This window comes from Mobula birostris, chromosome 6 (genome assembly GCF_030028105.1).
Source record: "Mobula birostris isolate sMobBir1 chromosome 6, sMobBir1.hap1, whole genome shotgun sequence".
In the NCBI taxonomy this organism is placed as follows: domain Eukaryota; kingdom Metazoa; phylum Chordata; class Chondrichthyes; order Myliobatiformes; family Myliobatidae; genus Mobula; species Mobula birostris.
Genome location: NC_092375.1, coordinates 98569436 through 98592398, shown reverse-complemented (window position 1 = coordinate 98592398; position 22963 = coordinate 98569436). Strand labels below are relative to the sequence as shown.

The 22963-nt window shown below is 44.2% G+C and overlaps 1 protein-coding gene across 3 annotated transcripts in view; it reads left to right on the top strand.

Annotated features, from left to right (window-relative positions):
* The window catches only part of LOC140199223 (succinate--CoA ligase [ADP-forming] subunit beta, mitochondrial-like), a 202105-nt gene that overhangs the window by 98629 nt on the left and 80513 nt on the right, over nucleotides 1–22963 (top strand). For 2 of the 3 annotated variants that reach the window (XM_072260920.1, XM_072260918.1), the window contains exons 6-7: nucleotides 5105–5243; nucleotides 20775–20936. In XM_072260920.1, the coding sequence (XP_072117021.1) occupies nucleotides 5105–5243; nucleotides 20775–20936 (301 nt within the window). Of the gene's footprint in view, nucleotides 1–5104; nucleotides 5244–5541; nucleotides 6394–20774; nucleotides 20937–22963 lie in introns of those variants that run through there. The other variant, XM_072260919.1, reaches the window with a different exon arrangement.

Genomic DNA, 22963 nt, shown 5'->3' with positions numbered 1-22963 from the left:
GGATGATCCTTCACACTTGACCACTGCTACACTACCATCACAAATACCTATTGTTGCATCCCTAGACTACATTTCTGGAAATCCGATCATCTGGCTGTCCTCTGCCTACCTGCATACAGAGGCTGAAGAGCAAAGCATCAGAGGTTAGAACAACAAAGAAGTGGTCATGGGATACAAAGGAGTGGCTGTGGGATTGTTTCGAGCTATTACCTCCCTTACAGACCCCAGTCAGTGTGGATTGGCGACAACATCTCTACAATCACCAACAGCACACGCGCACCACAAGGTTGTGTGCTTATCTCACTGTCCTACCCAGTTTTCACTTGTGACTGTGAGGCTAAGTGCAGCTCCAATGCCATATTTAATTTTGCTGACACTGTTTTTGGCCAAGGTAGAAATAGGCATATAGGAGGGAGACTGGAAATTGAATAGTGCCATAATAACCTCTCACTCAACACCAGCAAAACCGAAGAGCTGATTCTTGACTACAGGAGAAAGAAACCGGAGGTCCATGAGCCAGAGTTCATGAGGGGGCTAGAGATGGAGAGGGACAGTAGCTTTAAATTCCTTGGCATTATCATATCAGAGGATGTTGTCTGGGACCAGCACGTAAGTGCCATCACAAAGAAGATATGACAGCGTCGTGACTTTCATAGATGTTTGCACAATTCAGCATGCCATCTAAAACTTTTAACTTCTATACATGCACAGTGGAGAGTATCCTGACTGGTGTATCACAACCTGGTATGGAAACACCGAAGCTGAATAGCTTACAATGGGATATTGATAGGATGCCAAGCTGGCCTGAGAAGTATGTGAAATGATTGACTTTGAACAGTTGAATGTGAAGATAGACTACAAGGTTAAATGCAGGATTCTTAGCTTGTGGAAGAACAGAGAGATCTTGGGGTCCACATCCATAGATCTCTCAAAGTTGGAATGCAAGTTGATAGGGTGGTCAAGGCTTGCATTTGTCAGGGGACTGAGTACAAGGGCAATGAGGTAATGTTGCAGCTCTGTTCACGTTTGGTTAGACCACACTTGAGGCACTGAAATCAAGAGATTATTTTAGAAAGAATACACACTTCTATCTCTCCCGTTAATGACTTGAAATGCTTTATAAACAATGAAGAATTTTTCATATTAATTGCCTCACCCCAACACCTGACAGCCACTTTGCAGGGTTTTTGTCTCATAGAAACATAGAAAATAGGTGCAGGAGTAGGCCATTTGGCCCTTTGAGCCTGCACCGCCATTTATTATGATCATGGCTGATCATCCAACTCAGAACCCCGTCCCAGCCTTCCCTCCATACCCCCTGACCCCTTTAGCCACAAGGGCCATATCTAACTCCCTCTTAAATACAGCCAATGAACTGGCCTCAACTGTTTCCTGTGGCAGAGAATTCCACAGATTCACCACTCTCTGTGTGAAGAAGTTTTTCCTCATCTCGGTCCTAAAAGGCTTCCCCTTTATCCTCAAACTGTGACCCCTCGTTCTGGACTTCCCCAACATCGGGAACAATCTTCCTGCATCTAGCCTGTCCAATCCCTTTAGGATCTTATACATTTCAATCAGATCCCCCCTCAATCTTCTAAATTCCAACGAACATAAGCCTAGTCAACCCAGTCTTTCATCATGTGAAAGTCCTGCCATCCCAGGAATCAATCTGGTGAACCTTCTTTGTACTCCCTCTATGGCAAGGATGTTTTTCCTCAGATTAGGGGACCAAAACTGCACGCAATACTCCAGGTGTGGTCTCACCAAGGCCTTGTACAACAGCAGTAGTACCTCCCTGCTCCTGTACTCGAATACTCTTACTATGAATGCCAGCATACCATTCGCCTTTTTCACTGCCTGCTGTACCTGCATGCCCACTTTCAATGACTGGTGTATAATGACACCCAGGTCTCGTTGCACCTCCCCTTTTCCTAATCGGCCACCATTCGAATAATAACCTGTTTTCCTGTTTTTGCCAGCAAAGTAGATAACCTCACATTTATCCACATTAAATTGCATCTGCCATGAATTTGCCCACTCACCTAACCTATCCAAGTCACCCTGCATCCTCTTAGCATCCTCCTCACAGCTAACACTGCCGCCCAGCTTCGTGTCATCCGCAAACTTGGAGATGCTGCATTTAATTCCCTCGTCTAAGTCATGAATATATATTGTAAACAACTGGGGTCCCGGCACTGAGCCTTGTGGTACCCCACTAGTCACTGCCTGCCATTCTGAAAAGGTCCCGTTTATTCCCACTCTTTGCTTCCTGTCTGCCAACCAATTCTCAATCCATGTCAATACCTTACCCTCAATACTGTGTGCTTTAAGTTTGCACACTAATCTCCTGTGTGGGACCTTGTCAAAAGCCTTTTGAAAATCCAAATCTACCACATCCACTGGTTCTCCCCTATCCACTCTACTAGTTACATCCTCAAAAAATTCTATGAGATTCGTCAGACGTGATTTTCCTTTCACAAATCCATGCTGACTTTGTCCGATGATTTCACCGCTTTCCAAATGTGCTGTTATCACATCTTTGATAACTGACTCTAGCATTTTCCCCACCACCAATGTTTCGCTAGCCGGTCTATAATAACCCCAGTTTCTCTCTCCCTCCTTTTTTAGAAAGCTGGGTTACATTAGCCACCCTCCAATCCTCAGGAACTAGTCCAGAATCTAAAGAATTTTGAAAAATTATTACTAATGCATCCACTATTTCTTGGGCTACTTCCTTAAGCACTCTGGGATGCAGACCATCTGGCCCTGGGGATTTATCTGCCTTCAATCCCTTCAATTTACCTAACACCACTTCCCTAGTAACATGTATTTCGCTCAGTTCCTCCAACTCACTGGACCCTCTGTCCCCTACTATTTCCAGAAGATTATTAATGTCCTCCTCAGTGAAGACAGAACCAAAGTAGTTATTCAGTTGGTCTGCCATGTCCTTGCTCCTCATAATCAATTCACCTGTTTCTGTCTGTGGGGGACCTACATTTGTCCTAACGAATCTTTTTCTTTTCACATATCTATAAAAGCTTTTACAGTTTTTTTTATGTTCCCTGCCAGTTTTCTCTCATAATTTTTTTCCCTTTCCTAATTAAGCCCTTTGTCCTCCTCTGCTGGACTCTGAATTTCTCCCAGTCCTCAGGTGAGCCACTTTTTCTGGCTAATTTGTATGCTTCTTCTTTGGAATTGATACTATCTCTAATTTCCCTTGTCAGCCATGGGTGCACTACCTTCCCTGATTTATTCCTTTGCCAAACTGGGATGAACAGTTGTTGTAGTTCATCCATGCGATCTTTAAATGCTTGCCATTGCATATCCACCGTCAACCCTTTAAGTGTCATTTGCCAGTCTATCGTAGCTAATTCATGTCTCATACCTTCAAAGTTACCCTTCTTTAAGTTCTGAACCTTTGTTTCTGAATTAACTATGTCACTCTCCATCTTAATGAAGAATTCCACCATATTATGGTCACTGTTACCCAAGGGGCCTCTCACGACAAGATTGCTTCCTCATTGCTCAAAACCCAGTCCAGAATAGCCTGCTCTCTAGTTGGTTCCACGACCTGTTGGTTCAAAAAACCATCCCGCATACATTCCAAGAAATCCTCTTCCTCAGCACCCTTACCAATTTGGTTCACCCAATCTATATGTAGATTGAAGTCACCCATTATAACTGCTGTTCCTTTATTGCACGCATTTCTAAATTCCTGTTTAATACCATCCCCAACCTCACTACTACTGTTAGGTGGCCTGTACACAACTCCCACCAGCGTTTTCTGCCCCTTAGTGTTATGCAGCCCTACCCATATCGATTCCACATCCTCCTGGCTAATGTCCTTCCTTTCTATTGCGTTAATCTCCTCTCTAACCAGCAATGCCACCCCACCTCCTTTTCTTTCATGTCTATCCCTCCTGAATTGAATATCCCTGAATGTTGAGCTCCCATCCATGGTCACCCTGGAGCCGTGTCTCTGTGATCCCAACTATATCATATTCATTAATAACAACCCCATCTCCATTAGTTAAAAGAGTCTCCCATTAGTTCAAAGAGAAATGTTGGTCTTGGCACGAAGAGACATCTTGCTCATTCCTGGACTAATTGGTGTCTTTATGCCTATTTTATTTAACGTCTCTTACAACAAGACAGAAGGGTATTTCAGCACCTGGATAGCTATGTTAAATGGAGAAACAAGAGTGCATATCCTGGGATTTGGAGATGTAAAACAAGCTGCAGGAAGAACTCAGGAGGTCAGGTGGTATTTGTGGAGGGAAATGGACAGTTGATTTTTCAGGTTGAAGTTCTTCATTTGGATTTTCCCCTCCACAAGAGTTCCATCAGCAGTTAGTTTGCTCAGGGTACATTAAATGATGCAGTATGATCATTTTTGTGAGGCTTTTGTCTGAGAGATTGTATAAAGTAGCTATGACATGGTTCAGAATTGTTTAGATGAGGGGATGATGGCATGGGGATGGAAAAGGCTTGGTGGCTGTGGGGAAGGTTGGGGGAGGGGCAATGTTTGAAGTTTGGAGATGGGGTTGTATCCATTTTCATATTTGGTGGGGATGTGCCATTCACATTACCCTAGATTCATTGTTGTATGTGGCAAGAGGTCCTGACTAAGGGCTTCAGTAGTGAGTACATTTTTGAAGGATTCCTGTATGCATCCTAGCACTAGCCTTGAGTTTGTCTTCTTTACATTTTGTGGAAGTAAGGTTTGAATATTTGAGGGCCTGTATCTGCATGAGGAGCTCGTTATCATGGACTACTTATATGTGAGTGGGTATCTTCACATGCCTAATGCAACATCACACATTTGAATAATCCTGTATTTCGTATGAAATTCCATCATGTGTCATTACAGATTTCTAAGCCAAAATAAACTATTTGCTTGGTTGTTTTTCTGAACTAGTCAGCTTTCAGCTCTTATTGAATAATTTCCATGTGCATAATAAAATGAAATATTGACTGTGTGAACTACAAACTTAGGTGAGATGCTGGCCTTAGTAGCCTGAGGTACTTGTATCTTGCTGTTTAGATTTCTGTAGAAGTTTTACAACTTTAGTAAATTTCCCTTTTTGAAATGTAATCTTTTTAGCTTGCAAAGAAAATGGGATTTCCTCCTGATGTTATAGAAGATGCAGCAGAGACTATGATCAAATTATATGAGATATTTGGTAAATATGATGCCAGCATGGTAGAGATAAATCCTATGGTGGAGGATGCCTCTGGAATTGGTAATGTACTCTGGTTGCTTCTATTTTAACTTAATAATGCTTGCCTTTATGATTTCATGCAAAAAGGTCTTTGCTCTTAAATTTCAGCATTTTCAAGTTAAAAGTTGAAAATACCTCATTAGTGCTTTGGTGAGGATAAATGGGGTTTGGAAAAAGTTGCAGGGAACTGAGAAAGCTGAACTTTGGTAGCTTGATCAAAGATCAGCTACCAAAGATCATGACAAGCTTGATTTTACCATAAAACCAGGGTGAGCCAAAAGGGTCAGACCTGTTACGCTCACAGATCTTGATTTTGCAGATGACATGGTCCTGCTCTCTGACCAGATGGAGGAAGCACAGCAGTTACTGACAGAAGTGGAAATTGAGTGCAATAAAGTTGGACTTCACCTAAACGCTAAAAAGACAGAGTACATGGTGTTTAACTGCGACGAAGGTACTCTCAAGACTGTAGAGAATGATACCATTAAGAAAGTCTTTGACTACAAGTACCTTGGGTCAAGAATGATGAGTTCGGAGAAGGACATAAAGATACAGAAGGCGCTGGCGTGGAGGGCTATGAACGACATGAAGGAAATCTGGAAGCTGAACCTGACCAGAGGGCTTAAAAAGAGGATTTTCATAGCAGTCATAGAGTCCATTCTCACGTACGGATGCAAGATGTGGACACTCACCAAGACTATGCGAAAGTCTCTAGATGGTTGCTATACATGAATGCTCCAGATGGCTCTTGACGTGAGTTGGCAACAGCACATGACAAACGTCGAGCACTATAACAACCTACCGATGCTCACCACTAAAATCGAGGCGAGAAGACTGCAACTAGCGGGTCACTGTCTACGCCACTGCGAGCTACCTACCAGCCTAGTCATCATATGGGAGCCCAAGCACGGGAGGATGAACCCTGGGTGCCCTCCCAAGACTATGGTCAACACGCTCCTAGAAGACAGCGGCGTGGCTAATGTAGATGAACTGAACGCTCTGATGAGGGAGAGGGAGAAGTGGAGAGTCCGTCATTGTGCCCGACACCGGCCCCCTCGACCTGAGTCGACGTAGTAGCAGAGAAAGCTGAAATTTCATGCTTTGATTTTCTGGGGTTTTCAAATGCAAAATAGTGCCTTGGCACATTTGTAAGCAATTATGAATCTTAGAAGAATTGATATCGTAAGATTTCCTGAACTTTATCCTTACTTACATCAGGAATGCAGTTCCTTATTGCCTTCTGCTAGTAATTCCAGCATTTATGCATTTTGATCTACGTTAAGTAAGTACTGTTGAACTTGTGCAGGAACAGTGTTACTGACTGTCTCTTGAAGTCCTATTATGCAATTTACAACACAACCAAATGGTATGGGTTCCTTAAACACACAATGTTATGCAGGTTGGGTATTATACCTAATACAAACTAAATCAATATATTGCTGATATTTGCATATCACTTCAACTTTCAAAACATTTAAACTATTGCAATTTCAATCAGTATCTTTGTTATGTGCATGTAGTTTGGGTATAGCATGTTTCTGTATTGCAAGTGCTATGAGCGACTGATGTATTAGGGAACAGTACTTGCATTACACAGGTCTTATTATATCGTAAAGGTTCAAAGGTCCAATTTAATGTCAAAGAAATGTATACAATATACATCCTGAAATGCTTTTTCTTCGCAAGCATCCACGAAAACAGAGGTGCCCCAAAGAATGAACGACAGTTAAACTTGAGAACCCCAAAGTCTCCCCCAGCTTCCCCCTCCTGTGCTTAAGTGGCAGCGAGCGACAATCCCCCCTCACCCCACCGGCAAAAGAAAAGCAAGTATCAACACCGCCACCGAGCACTCAAGCGTCAGCAAAGCAATAGCAAAGACATAGACTTACAGGTACCCCAAAGACTTCGTGTTTCATCCGGCATTCGACATACCACAGATTCTTTCTCTCTCTCTCCTTAGTAAGGGAGAGGGAGGTGTCTCCATTTTCTCGGCGAGCAGGGAGACATAACAAACAACTCACTGGTTTACGATGTTAAAAAGTCCATTACGTCGCTTTTTTCAAGCTCTGTGCTTGAAGATCGCAAAGATCCTGGGTGTTCGGGCCCACAGCAGTAGATCTTCTGGCTCCCCTGACGACACATGGGTCTCCTGCTGTGACACCGACTCTTGATCTGCCCATCTCCAGAGCCCCGAGATCTTAGACTTCTCAGGCTGGCATGCCAAACAATGGCCGGTCCTGAAACCCCGAAAACTGGTCCCATTCCCGCAAAGAACCGAAGTCAGCGTGTAACTCCAGGTCAGGGTCTTGAAAGGAACCCTGAAAGAGAAAAATAAAGATATTAAAGATGGAAATAGAGCTGTTTCCGAAGATGCAAACAAAGGGGTCGTTGTTTAGTGCTATCTTAACTTGGCTCTGTCTCTGTCTCCATAACCAGTAAAACCTGCTTAAATCTGTGCTTTGAAGGCAGTTACAACTTGTTCTGCTTTGATGTGACTTTCTATAATGTGTGGTTCCTGAAAACTATTGCTTTATTGCAAAATTACCTGTACAGAGGTTTCTAAGATTGAGTCAAATAACATTTTTTACATCAATTGCAGTTCATTGTAGTATTGATATTTATATTGTCTGCTCTTTACCCCCCCCCACTATCTGCTCATGTGATCGAGTGATCATTGGCATAATCAATTCCTGTTGACCTTGCTGTTCTTGTGTACCATGTTTCTTCATCATTATTTTGTTACATAGATGCATGTGCCAGCTTCCGACATAAACAGTTTGCCTTCAAAGGCTAAGATTATCAGTGCTATTTCCTTAGTTGTAAACTTTCTTTCAAATAGATTTCACTGTCCCCAATTTTATATCGTAAGTTTTCTTCCCCACTATTTATATTTTGGAGGATATCTCAAAGTCAAGGGTGAGTTTGTTGTTGTATACAGTGGCATGCAGATGTTTGGGCACCCGGTCAAAATTTCTGTTACTGTGAATAGCTAAGCGAGTAAAAGATGACCTGATTTCCAAAAGGCAGAAAGTTACAGATGACACATTTCTTTAATATTTTAAGCAAGATTACTTTTTTATTTCCATCTTTTACAGTTTCGAAATAACAAAAAAAGGAAAGGGCCCGAAGCAAAAGTTTGGGCACCCTGCATGGCATTACTTATTAACACCCCCTTTGGCAAGTATCACAGCTTGTAAATGCTTTCTGTCGCCAGCTAAGAGTCTTTCATTTCTTGTTTGGGAGATTTTCACCCATTCTTCCTTGCAAAAGGCTTCTAGTTCTGTGAGATTCTTGGGCCGTCTTGCATGCACTGCTCTTTTGAGGTCTATCCACAGATTTTCGAAGATGTTTAGGGCGGGGGACTGTGAGGGCCATGACAAAACCTTCAGCTTGCGTCTCTTGAGGTACTCCATTGTGGATTTTGAGGTGTGTTTAGGATCATTATCCTGTTGTAGAAGCCATCCTCTTTTCATCTTCAGCTTTTTTACAGACGGTGTGATGTTTGCTTCCAGGATTTGCTGGTATTTAATTGATTTCATTCTTCCCTCTACTAGTGAAATGTTCTCCATGCCACTGGCTGCAACACAAGCCCAAAGTATGATCGATCCACCCCCGTGCTTAACAGTTGGAGAGGGGTTCTTTTCATGAAATTCTGCACCCTTTTTTCTCCAAACATACCTTTGCTCATTATGGTCAAAAAGTTCTATTTTAACTTCATCAGTCCACAGGATTTGTTTTCAAAATGCATCAGGCTTGTTTAGATGTTCCTTCGCAAACTTCTGTTGCTGAATTTTGTGGTGAGGATGCAGGAAAGGTTTCCTTCTGATGACTCTTCCATGAAGGTCATATTTGTGTAGGTGTCGCTGCACAGTAGAACAGTGCACCACTACTCCAGAAATCTTTCTGAAGGTCTTTTGCAGTCAAACGGGGGTTTTGATTTGCCTTTCTAGCAATCCTACAAGCAGTTCTCTCGGAAAATTTTCTTGATCTTCCAGACCTCAACTTGACCTCCACCGTTCCTGTTAACTGCCGTTTCTTAATTATATTACAAACTGAGGAAACAGCTACCTGAAAACGCTTTGCTATCTTCTTATAGCCTTCTCCTGCTTTGTGGGCATCATTTATTTTAATTCTCAGAGTGCTAGGCAGCTGCTTAGAGGAGCCCATGGCTGCTGATTGTTGGGACAAGGTTTGAGGAGTCAAGGTATTTATAAAGCTTTGAAATTTGCATCACATGGCCTTTCCTAACAAGCCATAGCCCTAACAAGCTAATTAAGGTTTGAGACCTTGGTAAAAGTTATCTGAGAGCTCTAATCTCTTGGGGTGCCCAAACTTTTGCATGGGGCTCTTTTCCTTTTTTTCCACTCTAAAATTGTACAAAACAAAAATAATACACTAATCTTGCTTGAAATGTTGAAAAGCATGTTTCATCTTTAACTTTATGACTTTAGGAGATCAGTTCATCTTCTACTCACTTAACTATTCACAGTAACAGAAATTTTGACCAGGGTGCCCACACTTCTGCGTGCCACTGTACATGAATAGACATGTAAATAGACACCACACACACATAGCTTCATGTAAGCAGCATTCAGAAGAAACAGCACAAATTATGTATTGGAGGGGTCGTGACTGTCACATGATAGCACTGCTCATTACCTGCTCGAAAGACATGCCAATAAAGGTTTGACCCTTCCTCGCCCATCAATGCACACTGAACCATTGGCCCCTTTAATTAGCCTTGTATATATAATTATCTGGATAGACAGGGTCTGATTAGGAGCAGTCAACATGGATTTGTGCGTGGAAGGTCATGTTTGACAAATCTTATTGAATTTTTTGATGAGGTTACTAAGAAAGTTGACGAGGGTAAAGCGGTGAATGTTGTCTATATGGACTTCAGTAAGGCCTTTGACAAGGTTCCACACAGAAGGTTAGTTAGGAAGTTTCAATCGTTAGGCATTAATATGGAAGTAGTAAAATGGATTCAGCAGTGGCTAGATGGGAGACGCCAGAGAGTAGTGGTGGATAACTGTGTGTCAGATTGGAGGACGGTGTGTAGCGGTGTGCCTCAGGGATCTGTACTGGGTCTAATGTTGTTTGTCATATATATTAATGATCTGGATGATGGGGTGGTAAATTGGATTAGTAAGTATTCAGATGATACTAAGATAGGTGGCGTTGTGGATGATGAGGTAGGTTTCCAAAGCTTGCAGAGAGATTTAGGACAGTTAGAAGAGTGGGCTGAAAGATGGCAGATGGAGTTTAATGCTGAAAAATGTGAGGTGCTACATTTTGGTAGGACTAATCAAAATAGGACATACATGGTAAATGGTAGGGCATTGAAGAATGCTGTAGAACAGAGGGATCTAGGAATAATGGTGCATAGTTCCCTGAAGGTGGAATCTCATGCGGATAGGGTGGTGAAGAAAGCTTTTGGTTTGCTGGCATTTATTAATCAGAGCATTGAGTGTAGGAGTTGGGATGTAATGTTGAAATTGTATAGGGCATTGGTAAGGCCAAATTTGGAGTATTGTGTATTGAGTATTGGTCACCGAATTATAGGAAAGTTGCCAAATAAAATTGAGAGAGCATAGAGGAGGTTTACTAAAATGTTGCCTGGGTTTCATCTCCTAAGTTAGAGAGAAAGTTGAACAAGTCACCAAATTACAGGAAGGATATTAATAAGGTTGAAAGAGTGCAGAGAAGGTTTACAAGGATGTTGCCGGGACTTGAAAAACTCAGTTACAGAGAAGGGTTGAATAGGTTAGGACTGTATTCCCTGGAGTGTAGAAGAATGAGGGGAGGTTTGATAGAGGTATATAAAATTACGATGGGTATAAATAGAGTGAATGCAAGTAGGCATTTTCTACTGAGGCAAGGGGAGAAAAAAACCAGAGGACATGGGTTAAGGGTGAAGGGTGAAAAGTTTAAAGGGAACATTAGGGGGGACTTCTTCACACAGAGAGTAGTGGGAGTGTGGAATGAGCTGTCAGACGAGGTCGTAAGTGCGGGTTCTTTTTTAACATTTAAGAATAAATTGGACAGATACATGGATGGGAGGTATATGGAGGGATATGGTCCGTGTGCAGGTCAGTGGGACGAGGCAGAAAATGGTTCGGCACAGCCAAGAAGGGCCAAAAGGCCTGTTCCTGTGCTGTAGTTTTTCTATGGTTTCTAAGTTAGGTGTTTATTCTTTGGAGCGTAGAAGGTTGAGGGGGGACTTGATGGAGGTGTTTAAAATTACGAGGGGGATTGATAGAGTTGAAGTGGATAGGCTTTTTCCATTGAGAATGGGGAAGATTCAAACTAGAGGACATGAGTTGAGAGTTAAAGGGCAAAAGTTTAGGGGTAACATGAGGGGGAACTTCTTTACTCAGAGAGTGGTAGCTGTGTGGAATGAGCTTCCAGCAGAAGTGGTTGAGGCAGGTTCGACGTTGTCGTTTAAAGTTAAATTGGATAGATATATAGACAGGAAAGGAATGGAGGGTTATGGGCTGAGTGCAGGTTGGTGGGACTAGGTGAGAGTAAGAGTTCGGCACGGACTAGAAGGGCTGAGATGGCCTGTTTCTGTGCTGTAATTGTTATAGGGTTATATGGTTTATACTTGGCCTTGGGCAATTGGCCTTTGTAATCAGCTTAACTCTGCTGGCACCGAGCCAATGGCCTTCCTGTGAATTACCTGAGTGGGACCCTCCAGCCCTGCTGCACTATAAGGGGTGCCACGTGTGCTGGACCCTTTCTCTCTTTGCCATGCAAGGGAATACCCTGCTTCACTCCAGACTGAGAACCGTGGAACAGCGGTGGAGAAATTAGGCCGTGGCAAATTGTTGGACTGTGGACATTGCCCTTGGGTAAGTGACAGAAAGTGTATTGTCTCCCATCCCATGTAAATGCAAATTGCTCCTGGCAAGCTTGATGGAGGGGAATGGAGAAAACTGCATTGGCCAAGTCCACTACTACATACCATAAGACCATAAGACAAAGGAGCAGAAGTCAGCCATTCGGCCCATCGAGTCTGCTCCGCTATTTTATCATGAGCTGATCCATTCTTCCATTTAGTCCCACTCCCCCGCCTTCTCACCATAACCTTTGATGCCCTGGCTACTCAGATACCTATCAATCTCTGCCTTAAATACACCCAATGACTTGGCCTCCACTGCTGCCTGTGGCAACAAATTCCATAGATTCACCAACCTCTGACTAAAAAAATTTCTTCGCATTTCTGTTCTGAATGGGCGCCCTTCAATCCTTAAGTCATGCTCTCTTGTACTGGACTCCCCTATCGTGGAAAACAACTTTGCCACATCCACTCTGTCCATGCCTTTCAACGTTCGAAATGTTTCTATGAGGTCTCCCCTCATTCTTCTAGACTCCAAGGAATATAGTCCAAGAGCAGAATCATTCTAGTGAATCTTCTCTGTACCCTCTCCAACATCAGTACATCCTTTCTTAAATAAGGAGACCAAAACTGCCCACAGTACTCCAAGTGAGGTCTCACCAGCGCCTTATAGAGCCTCAACACCACATCCCTGCTCCTATACTCTATTCCTCTAGAAATGAATGCCAACATTGCATTCGCCTTCTTCACCACCGACTCAACCTGGAGGTTAACCTTAAGGGTATCCTGTACGAGGACTCCCAAGTCCCGTTGCATCTCAGAACTTTGAATCCTTTCCCCATTTAAATAATAGTCTGCCCGTTTATTTCTTCTACCAAAGTGCATAACCATACACTTTCCAACATTGTATTTCATTTGCCACTTCTTTGCCAATTCTTCCAATCTGTCCAAGTCTCTCTGCAGACTGTCCGTTTCCTCAGCACTACCGGCCCCTCCACCTACCTTCGTATCGTCAGTAAACTTAGCCACAAAGCCATCTATTCCGTAATCCAGATCATTGATGTACAATGTAAAAGAAAGTCGCCCCAAAACGGACCCCTGTGGAACCCTACTGGTAGCTGGCAGCCAACCAGAATAGGATCCCTTTATTTCCACTCTCTGCTTCCTGCCAATCAGCCAACGCTCTATCCACGTATGTAACTTTCCCGTAATTCCATGGGCTCTTATCTTGTTAAGTAGCCTCATGTGTGGCACCTTGTCAAAGGCCTTCTGAAAATCCAAATATACAACATCCACTGCATCTCCCTTGTCTAGCCTACTGGTAATTTCCTCAAAAAATTGTAATAGGTTTGCCAGGCAGGATTTTCCTTTAAGAAATCCATGCTGAGTTCTGCCTATCTTGTCATATGCCTCCAGGTACTCTGTAACCTCATCCTAGACAGTCGACTCCATAAACTTCCCAACCACCGATGTCAAGCTAACGGGTCTATAATTTCCTTTTTGCTTCCTAGCCCCCTTTTTAAATAGTGGAGTGATATTTGCATTCTTCCAGTCCTCTGGAACCATGCCAGAATCTATCGACTTTTGAAAGATCATTGCTAATGCCTCCGCAATCTCCACAGCTACTTCCTTCAGAACACAAGGGTGCATTCCATCTAGTCCGGGAGATTTATCTACCTGTAGTCTATTCAGCTTCCTGAGTACTTTCTCTGTCGTAATTGTGACTGCACACACTTCTCTTCCCTGCCACCCTTGAGTGTCCGGTATACTGCTGATGTCTTCCTCAGTGAAGACTGATGCAAAATACTCGTTCAGTTCCTCTGCCATCTCCTTATCTCCGATTACAATTTCTCCAGCATCATTTTCTATCAGTCCTATATCTACTCTCACCTGTCTTTTATTCTTTATATACTTGAAAAAGCTTTTAGTATCCTCTTTGATATTATTTGCTAGCTTCCTTTCATAGTTCATCTTTTCCTTCTTAATGACCTTCTTAGTTTCCTTTTGTAAGTTTTTAAAAACTTCCCAATCCTCTGACTTCCCACTAATTTTTGCGTCCTTGTATGCCCTCTCCTTTGCTTTAACTTTGGCTTTGACTTCTCTTGTCAACCACGGTTGCATCCTTTTTCCATTCGAAAATTTCTTCTTTTTTGGAATATACCTGTCTTGCACCTTCCTCACTTCTCACATAAACTCCAGCCACTGCTGCTGTGCCACCTTTCCCGCCAGTGTCCCTTTCCAGTCAACTTTGGCCAGTTCCTCTCTCATGCCACTGTAATTTCCTTTACTCCACTGAAATACCGACACATCAGATTTCGGCTTCTCTTTTTCAAATTTCACAGTGAACTCAATCATGTTATGATCACTGCCTCCCAAGGGTTCCTTCACTGCAATCTCTCTAATCACCTCTGGTTCATTCCACAATACCCAATCCATTACAGCCGATCCCCTAGTGGGCTCAACAACAAGCTGTTCTAAAAAGCCATCTCGCAGACATTTTACAAATTCTCTCTCTTGAGATCCAGTGCCGACCTGATTTTCCCAATCCACTCGCATGTTAAAATCCCCCACAATTATCATAACACTGCCCTTCTGACAAACCTTTTCTATTTCCTGTTGTAATTTGTAGTCCCCATCACTGCAGCTGTTTGGAGGCCTATAAATAACTGCCATCAGGGTCCTTTTACCCCTGCGATTTCTTAGCTGAACCCATAAAGATTCTGCACCTTCTGATCCTATATCACCTCTTTCTAATGATTTAATATAAAGCCACGCCTCCCCCTCTGCCTACCTTCCTATCCTTCCGATACACCGTGTATCCTTGGACGTTCAGGTCCCAGAGACATGCATCCTTTAGCCACATCTCAGTGATGGCCACAATATCATACCTGCCAGGGCTTATCTGGGGTTCTCGCAATGTCTTCTACAAGGGCGACCATGTCGGGTACTGCGGTAGCAAGGGGGGAGGCTGCCTTGTTTAAGTGTCGGTAGTCCACCGTCATGCACCACGACCCATCCTTTTTGCGGATGGGCCAGACGGGACTGTTGAAGGTCTAATGACACCCTCCTGCATTAGGGCTTGGATGGCCTCAGTAATGTCTTGGTGTCCCCCTGGCACTCTGTACTGACAGTTACAGATGGGTGAATTGTCCTGCTGGTGAAGTTGGGACATTTCCTGTCTCAGCAGCTCTCTGAGCTCTGCCTTGATGGTAGGAGAGACAGTTTCGGGTGGGGGAGGGAGCAGAGGGCGAGTTCGTGTCAGTGTGGGCTGGCTGCATGGTCCGGAGGTTGGGGGTGCCCCCTGTGTCGAGCTTAATCCTAGGGCAGGCGTTGGTTTTTCCCTGGCCTGTTTTCCCCCCACAAAGGGCGTAGAGGTCAGGGTTGAGTATGCTGTCGCAGCCCACCCCTGCATGCACCAGGTCCATGTGCAGCTGCCTGTGAATAAAGCGGGGAGGGATTGTGTTTCCAACCCTCGCCTCTGCCCTAAGGACATTGGTGAATGCCCCTCGCTGCATATATTCAAGCCCTTCCAGGAGGGTGATGGCATCCCACATGGTCCTCCCGTTAGCTGGTGCCATGAGGGGCAGGATCACTGACTTTAAATCGGGGCACGCGGTGGTGACCAGATATCTCGCTAGGGCAGCGGTCACCCAGGTGTTTTCTAAAAAATTACGGTTGCAGGCTCCCTGGTAGATGCCATTGACCAGCGCCCACTGTCTAACAACCCAGGTGCCCTCACTGACCGTACCCCACTGCGGGCACCCGTGTAGATCCCACTTCAGGAGGGTGGGGTATCGGACCCTCACTGCAGTCACCACCCGATCCCACAAGGTAGTGCCTTCCCAGATCTCTGGCAGTGACGCCCGTAGGGCATTGTTGATGCTTTGTTGGTTAGAGATGCTCCCCAGGGCACTCGCCTCTTGATGAGAGAGGCTCAAGTTGGTGGCCCCCTCATCCCACAGTTGGAGCAGCCACGCGGCCAGGTGCTCACCCAGCCATTGGCGGTACCGATCCGCCAGCTCCCTTGGGAAGAAATCCCGGGTCTCGGTGGTCTCGGAGGGACCACGGGCATGTCTCTCTGCGACTTGATCATCCTCATTCCCCCTCCTCTCTGCGTGGACCTGGGACCGTGTGGTGATGGGTGGAGCATGCAGGAGTTCGGGTGCGCAGGGGGTTGTTGGGCCTAGGCTCCTCGGGCATCCCATCCTTGTCACTGTTTAGCCATATATCCCCGTCCCCCAGCCACGTGTCCAGCTTGTCACCGCACTAGACCAGGTCTCGAATTTTTGGGCCTGGCTGCCAGCCAGACTGGCGGGCTGCCCACGCCTGCTGCAGCTGTATTAGCCTGCAGGCGACTTCAGTCCCCCTGACCTTGAGATCGTTGGCTCGAGTCTGGGCAGCTTGTACTGCCTCCTGCTGCGTGGAGCAGCGCTGCTGGAGCTCTTCTAACTCACTGTCCTTCTGGTTGCATAACTGCTGGATCTGGCCAGAAACCCTAACCTGGCTCTCAGGAGGGACACGAACAGCCAAAAGGCACCCCTTTGACTCCCTTTGGCTTTGGAGAACCCCAACTTCTTAAGGAGGGAGACCATGTGGTGCCTCAGTTTCTCGCCATGTGGGTCCAACTGCTCAGACCAGTCCACCGGTTTACCATGGTCCGCCAGTAGGCTGGCCAAGCGCTCAAATTCCTCTCTCTCGTCGGTGCACCTGGGAATCCTATCATCGGTGCCTGCATGGGCTGTTTTGCTCCTGTCCCAGAGCATTTTCCCATGCCTGTGTCCAGCCAAGAACCTTGAGACCCTGCTCGCAGCGCCAATTGTAAGTGAGGAAACAGATTTGGTAGGGTCTCAAAGGCGAGGATTCTGGACACACAGCCTTGGTAGTAAAGGACTTTATTTACAGAAGGCAAGCATGAGAAAATGGCAACAGAAGCAACAAGCACACGCACACAATTTACAGTAGTCAGATCAGCAATTAAACACACAGACAATTAATACCGAAAGTGGGAAAGTCAAGTGGGAACAAAGTACACGCGCGCGCGCGCGCACACACACACACACACACACACACACACACACACACACACAACCAAGGGAAAAGTCAATATGATACCTGCCAACCCTTGACTCTGTGCAGGCACAGCTCTCTGCCTTTAGAGACAATAACCAACACTCCCAACCCTATTCAATGCATAACTTACCAATAATTTCTCCACGCAAACACGAGGAAATCTGCAGATGCTGGAATTTCAAGCAACACACATAAAAATTGCTGGTGAACGCAGCAGGCCAGGCAGCATCTATAGGAAGAGATACAGTCAACGTTTCAGGCCGAGATTGGAACGACTGGAGAATAATTTATCCAGTGCTGTTCCACGGTTCTCAGCCTGGAGTGAAGCAGGGTGATCTCTCAGATGGCAAAGAGAGAAAGGGTCCAGTACACGTGGCACCCTTTATAGCGCAGCAGGGCTGGAGGGTCCCACCCAGGTAATTCACAGGAAGGCCATTGGCGCGGTGCCAGCAGAGTTAAGCTGATTACAAAGACCAATTGCCCGAGGGCAAGTACAAGGCTAATTAAAAGAACCAATGGTTAGGTGTGCATTGATGGGTGAGGAGGGTTCAAACCTTTATTGTCATGTCTTTCGAGCAGGTAATGGGCAGTGCTGTCACATGACAGTCACAACCCCTCCAATATAGCATAACACACAATTTTACAAGAAAGAACATAGAACAAAAATAAGACATTTTAGTGTTTGATCCATCTGTTTAATTCTAGGATTAGATCTTTATTGTTGTTTTCTTTGCAGTTTAACAATTAATTATCTGCTTGTATTTTAAATAATTAAATATAAGTAACTGCTTACTATGATTCCTTGTGGCTATTGCATGCACAGAACAGTTAACACGGTTCTAGTTGTAATACAAAATATAATTCTGGAAGCTTCTTTGTTTTGCATTAAGTGAATAAGTGTTTTCTCATGGTTGATTTTTGCTGCAGTATTGAATAAATATTATCTAATTGGATAATTTTTATCTATAAATTTAGAATGGGATTTTTCTTATTTCTCTAGTATAAAAGTAGCTGTTTTATGCTAGGTGGTATGTTTAATTTCTCTCCAGTAGTGGACATCTGTCCCTGTTTGTTTCACCTTCCCTTTGTTCTATCAACTCTTAATAAAATGATCATGAAACAAGTTTTGTGCCTCTTTCCTGACTTCTAAAAGAACCTTGGACTTAAACTCCAAAATCCATCAGTGCAAAGTGATCCAAGGCATAGTGTTGCTCAACTTTTGCCAGTGGGTTTAAGAACTGAGTGTTTGAAAGGAAGTAGGTGTGCTTGAACCTGTGGTGTGGAACTTCTCTACTTCCTGTGCAATTGCAGCTGCGGAAGTTGGCATTGTCCAGATACTTGGGGTCTTTGACGATTGATGTTGCCGTCTTAGACCATAGACCATAAGATTTGGGAGCAGATTTAGCCCATTTGGCCCATCTGCCATTCCATCATGGCTGTTTTATTATCCCTCACAACCCTACCTTGTTGCAACCTTTGATGCCCTTACAAATGAAAAACCTATCAACCACCACTTTAAATATACCCAATAACTTGCCCTCCAGCCTTCTGTGGCAATGAATTCCACTACTTCACCACCCTGTGGCTAAATAAATACCTCTTTGTCTCTGTTCTAAAGGGACATCCTACTATTCTGAGATTGTGTCCTCTGGTCCCAGACAGTAGTGCCTCTTGTAGGTACTACCAATGCTGGGAGGGATGCAAGAACATGCAATACCATGATGTATTGGGGCAAGTCTACTACTCTCTGCAGCTTCTTGCGTTCCTCTGCATTGAATTACTGTGATCAGACCATGATGCAATCAGTCAGGACACATTCAATAGTACATCTATTTAAGTTTTTATAGGATTTGGTGACAAACCAAAACTCCTAAGAAAGTATTGATTGCACCTATTTATTTGCTTTGTTTTCATGAAGTGAAGTAAATACCTCCAATTCAACTTACAGTATTTTCTTTAAACCAACTTTTTTCCCTTCATGTTCAACAGGATAAGCTATATTGACGAAGATGTAGCTATTTGTCTTGATCTTTATCCTCACTATCTTGGGCAAGCACTCTGCTTGTTTCTGTCATTTAGGAGGAGGTACCTGAGCTGTAACCACTCAATGATTAAGGAACATCTTCCCCTCCACCGTCAGATTTCTGAACAGTCCATGTACACTCTCTGGTTATTCCTCTGTTTTGTGACTTCTTTCTATCTGGTGATTTTGAAGGTTCAAAGGTCGAATTTAATGTCAGAGAAATGTATACAATATACATCCTGAAATGCTTTTTCTTTGCAAACATCCATGAAAACAGAGAAGTGCCCCAAAGAAGGAACGACAGTTAAATGTGAGAACCTCAAAGTCACCTCCCAGTTCCCCCCTCCCGCGCATAAGCAGCAGCAAGCAACCGTCCCCCCTCCCCCCACCAACAAAAAAAAGCACATCGGTACCATCACCGAGCCCAAGCGTGTGCCAAGCAATAGCAAAGACACAGACCAAAGTCACTCCTAAGGCTTTGCATTTCATCAGACATTAGACAAACCACAGGTTCTCTCTCTCCCTGGCAAGGGAGAGGGAGGTGTCCCCCATTTTCATAACAAGTAGGAGACATAACAACTTTAACAACACTGGTTTATACTGTTAAAAGTCCATTTTGTTGCTTTATTCGAGGTCTGTGTCTGAAGATCACAAAGACTTCGGGTCTTCGGGCCCGTAGTGAGAGATTTTCCGGCCTCCCCGACGACACACGAGTCTCCTGCCGTGACACCGACCCTCAATCTGCCCGTCTCCAGAGCCCTGAGATCTTAGGCTTCTGAACACGATTGAGACTTTCAGGCCAAACCCTTGGCATGTTGAATAACGGCCAGTTGTGGAACCCTGAGAATGGGTCCCTTTCCCACAATTAACCGAAGCCTGTGTGTAACTCCAGGTCAGGGTCTTCAAAAGAACCCTGAAAGGGAAAAATAAAGATACTAAAAGGTGGAAATAGAGCTGTTTCTGAAGATGCAAGCAAAGGAGTCACCGTTAGGTGCCGTTATCCCTCCTAAGCTCCACCTTATAGATTTATAGTAATTTTTATGTCTTTACGTTGTTTGGCTGCCACAGAACAACAAACTTCACGTTATACAGACAGTGGTAATAATCCTAGTTTTGATATTACCCTTTATTATAAATTCTGTGATTGATACTTGTTCAATTAATTTCTTCTAGGCATATTTATACCAAGCATGTTTATTGTAGCCATCAGCACATTATAATGGAATGTTTCTCATTAGTTATTGGAAAAATTACAGATATTTGTAGTTAAGGAAACAAACCATTCAGTGAATTTTCTTTATTTAAACATCTTGGTCAAATAATTTTGTTGTTCAGTTGTCATCAGGAAAAAGTTGTAGTTGATTTTATTGTGAGCTGTTAAATTTGCACACTGTACAAAATTACTCACTGAGACTGAAATGGTGATGCTATTTTGTGAGCTCAGTTTTAACTGCTGCTTTAAGAGTAAACTGTTTCCTGTTACTTGACCTTTTATCAGCTGGCATAGACCTAGTTCATTGACAATTATGCAAGCAATTTTTAAGAACTGAACATTTGCTGGGCTATTGCTATATTAGTGATGGATGTAGTTTTAACCATTGCTGCTTTTTGCTTCTAGTAATGTGCATGGATGCAAAAATCAACTTTGATTCTTATGCTGCCTTCCGGCAGAAGGATATTTTTGCCCAGCAGGACTGGAGTCAAGAAGATGCACAGGACAAACAAGCAGCTGATTCAGATCTCAATTACATTGGGCTGGATGGAAATATTGGTTGTTTGGGTAAGTGAAGTGTTTTGGATACATCATTAGCATTCATCATTCAAGTGGGGTATGCGTGAAAATCACCTCAGTTTCCAATGGCATCAAGTAACATGATCAGCATTCAACTCTCAACTCTAAATCCAAATGAATTCCAAACTGCTTGTGTGCAGAGCAAATTCTTCATGACTTGTAATTTGATTTATGCTCCTTTTTGCACTGGTGGTATTAAGGAAGAGGCAAGGTGCATCATTATTGTAACATGGTTAATCCTTTAAACTGAAAATACCTGCAAAATTGGAAATTTGAATGACAGCTCTTGTTTCACTGATTCTCTTCACCTTTTTTGGTCCTGAAGGGTCTTGATTTGAAATGTTGACTCTCCATTTCTCTTTACAGATGTTGTCAGACCATCTGAGTTCCTCTGGGAGTTTTTTTTGCTCCAGATTTCAGTATCAGGAATCTTTTGTGTGTCTATACTGTGAAAATGTACAATGGTATTGTGTCATCATGTGGCCAAGTGGTTAAGGCATTTGACTGGCGACCTGAAGGTCGTGAGTTCGAGCCCCAGCCGAGGCAGCGTGTTGTGTCCTTGAGCAAGGCACTTAACCACAGAGTGCTCTGCGACGACACCGGTGCCAAGCTGTGTCGGCCCTTGCCCTTCCCTTGGACAACATCAGTGTCGTGGAGAGGGGAGACTTGCAGCATGGGCAACTGCCAGACTTTCATACAACTTTGCCCAGGCCTGTGCCCTGGAGAGTGAAGACTTTCCAGGTGCAGATGCATGGTCTCGCAAAACTAACGGATGCCTTTACTTTTTATATAATGGTATACTAATGGAGATGGTACTGACCATGCCATCTCCTTAATGAACATGACATCTTGCCAACTAAAAGAATATTCAAATGCGCTGAACATTGTGCAGTTCCCATATCTGTATTAGAGCATGGGGGGGTGTATGGGGTGTCAGGGGGGGTAGCACCTCTGGTGGGGGAATATGTCTCGTCCTTCTCAGGGCGGTTTGTCCACCTCTGGTCCCCACCTGGAACTCAGCTCTCACCTGTGGCTCCCCGTAGCTGTTTGCATGTGACAGCGGCCACACCCCGGGCAACGGCTTCGACAAGCTGGCTAAACCAGGTGAGCGTAGCCGGTGGGTCTCAAACCCTTGGTGAGATAAGGAGTTGCCTATCCCAGCATGTGAAGGCAGACTCCGACAGATTGAGCGGACAAGACCAATGGAAGTTCCAATGGTCAAGAAGGCGGTCTCTGCAAGCGTCGTGGAACATATAGAGCAGGACAAGACACAAAAGACATCCTGGTCATCCACTGCGCCTAGTCCCATCTCCAGCCATCTCGACACTTGTCTTGCCATTGGATCCAGATGGGAATCGGGAAGAGAGAGTGAGGCTGACGCTGCGCAACTCTCCTTCACTTAAATCCAAATCAAGCGCTAGTCTCGACACCATCATAAGAAACACCATCACTGGTGGCGCAGTGACATCAGCTCTGGACTGCAGGAGTGAAGGTTCCCAAGTTCGAATCCAGTCGAGCTGCATCCGGGCATGCTTTCCATCCATGCCGGATTGAGTGTCGAGCTCGCAACTCGACCTCATAAAAAGTACTAATGGTGTTGAGGTCTTCATTGATGACAATGGACGAACCTTATACTTATTAGAGCATGGACTAAAATGTTAAGGCAGGCGAACCAAACTTCTAATTGTACAATATCTTAATCAGTGCCAAATTATATATCTAACATTAAATGTTGAATATGGCATATGTGGAATCTCCTTGAGTATAAGCTGTTGAGATGAGACTAAACAAAAAGCAAACTGCTGACAGAACTTAGCGGATTGAGCAGCATCTGTGGGTGGGGAAGGGATTGTTAACCTTTCATCACCACAGAGAGTGCAGATAGCTGGTATAGAGAGTAGAAGAGAAGCAATGATGAGACAGGAGATGATAATTGGGCTGAGGAGTGGTGAAGGATGATGGGCAGATTGATCCAGTTGGAGGTGGCAGAGGAGTGAAAGTGGGAAGCAGGCTGG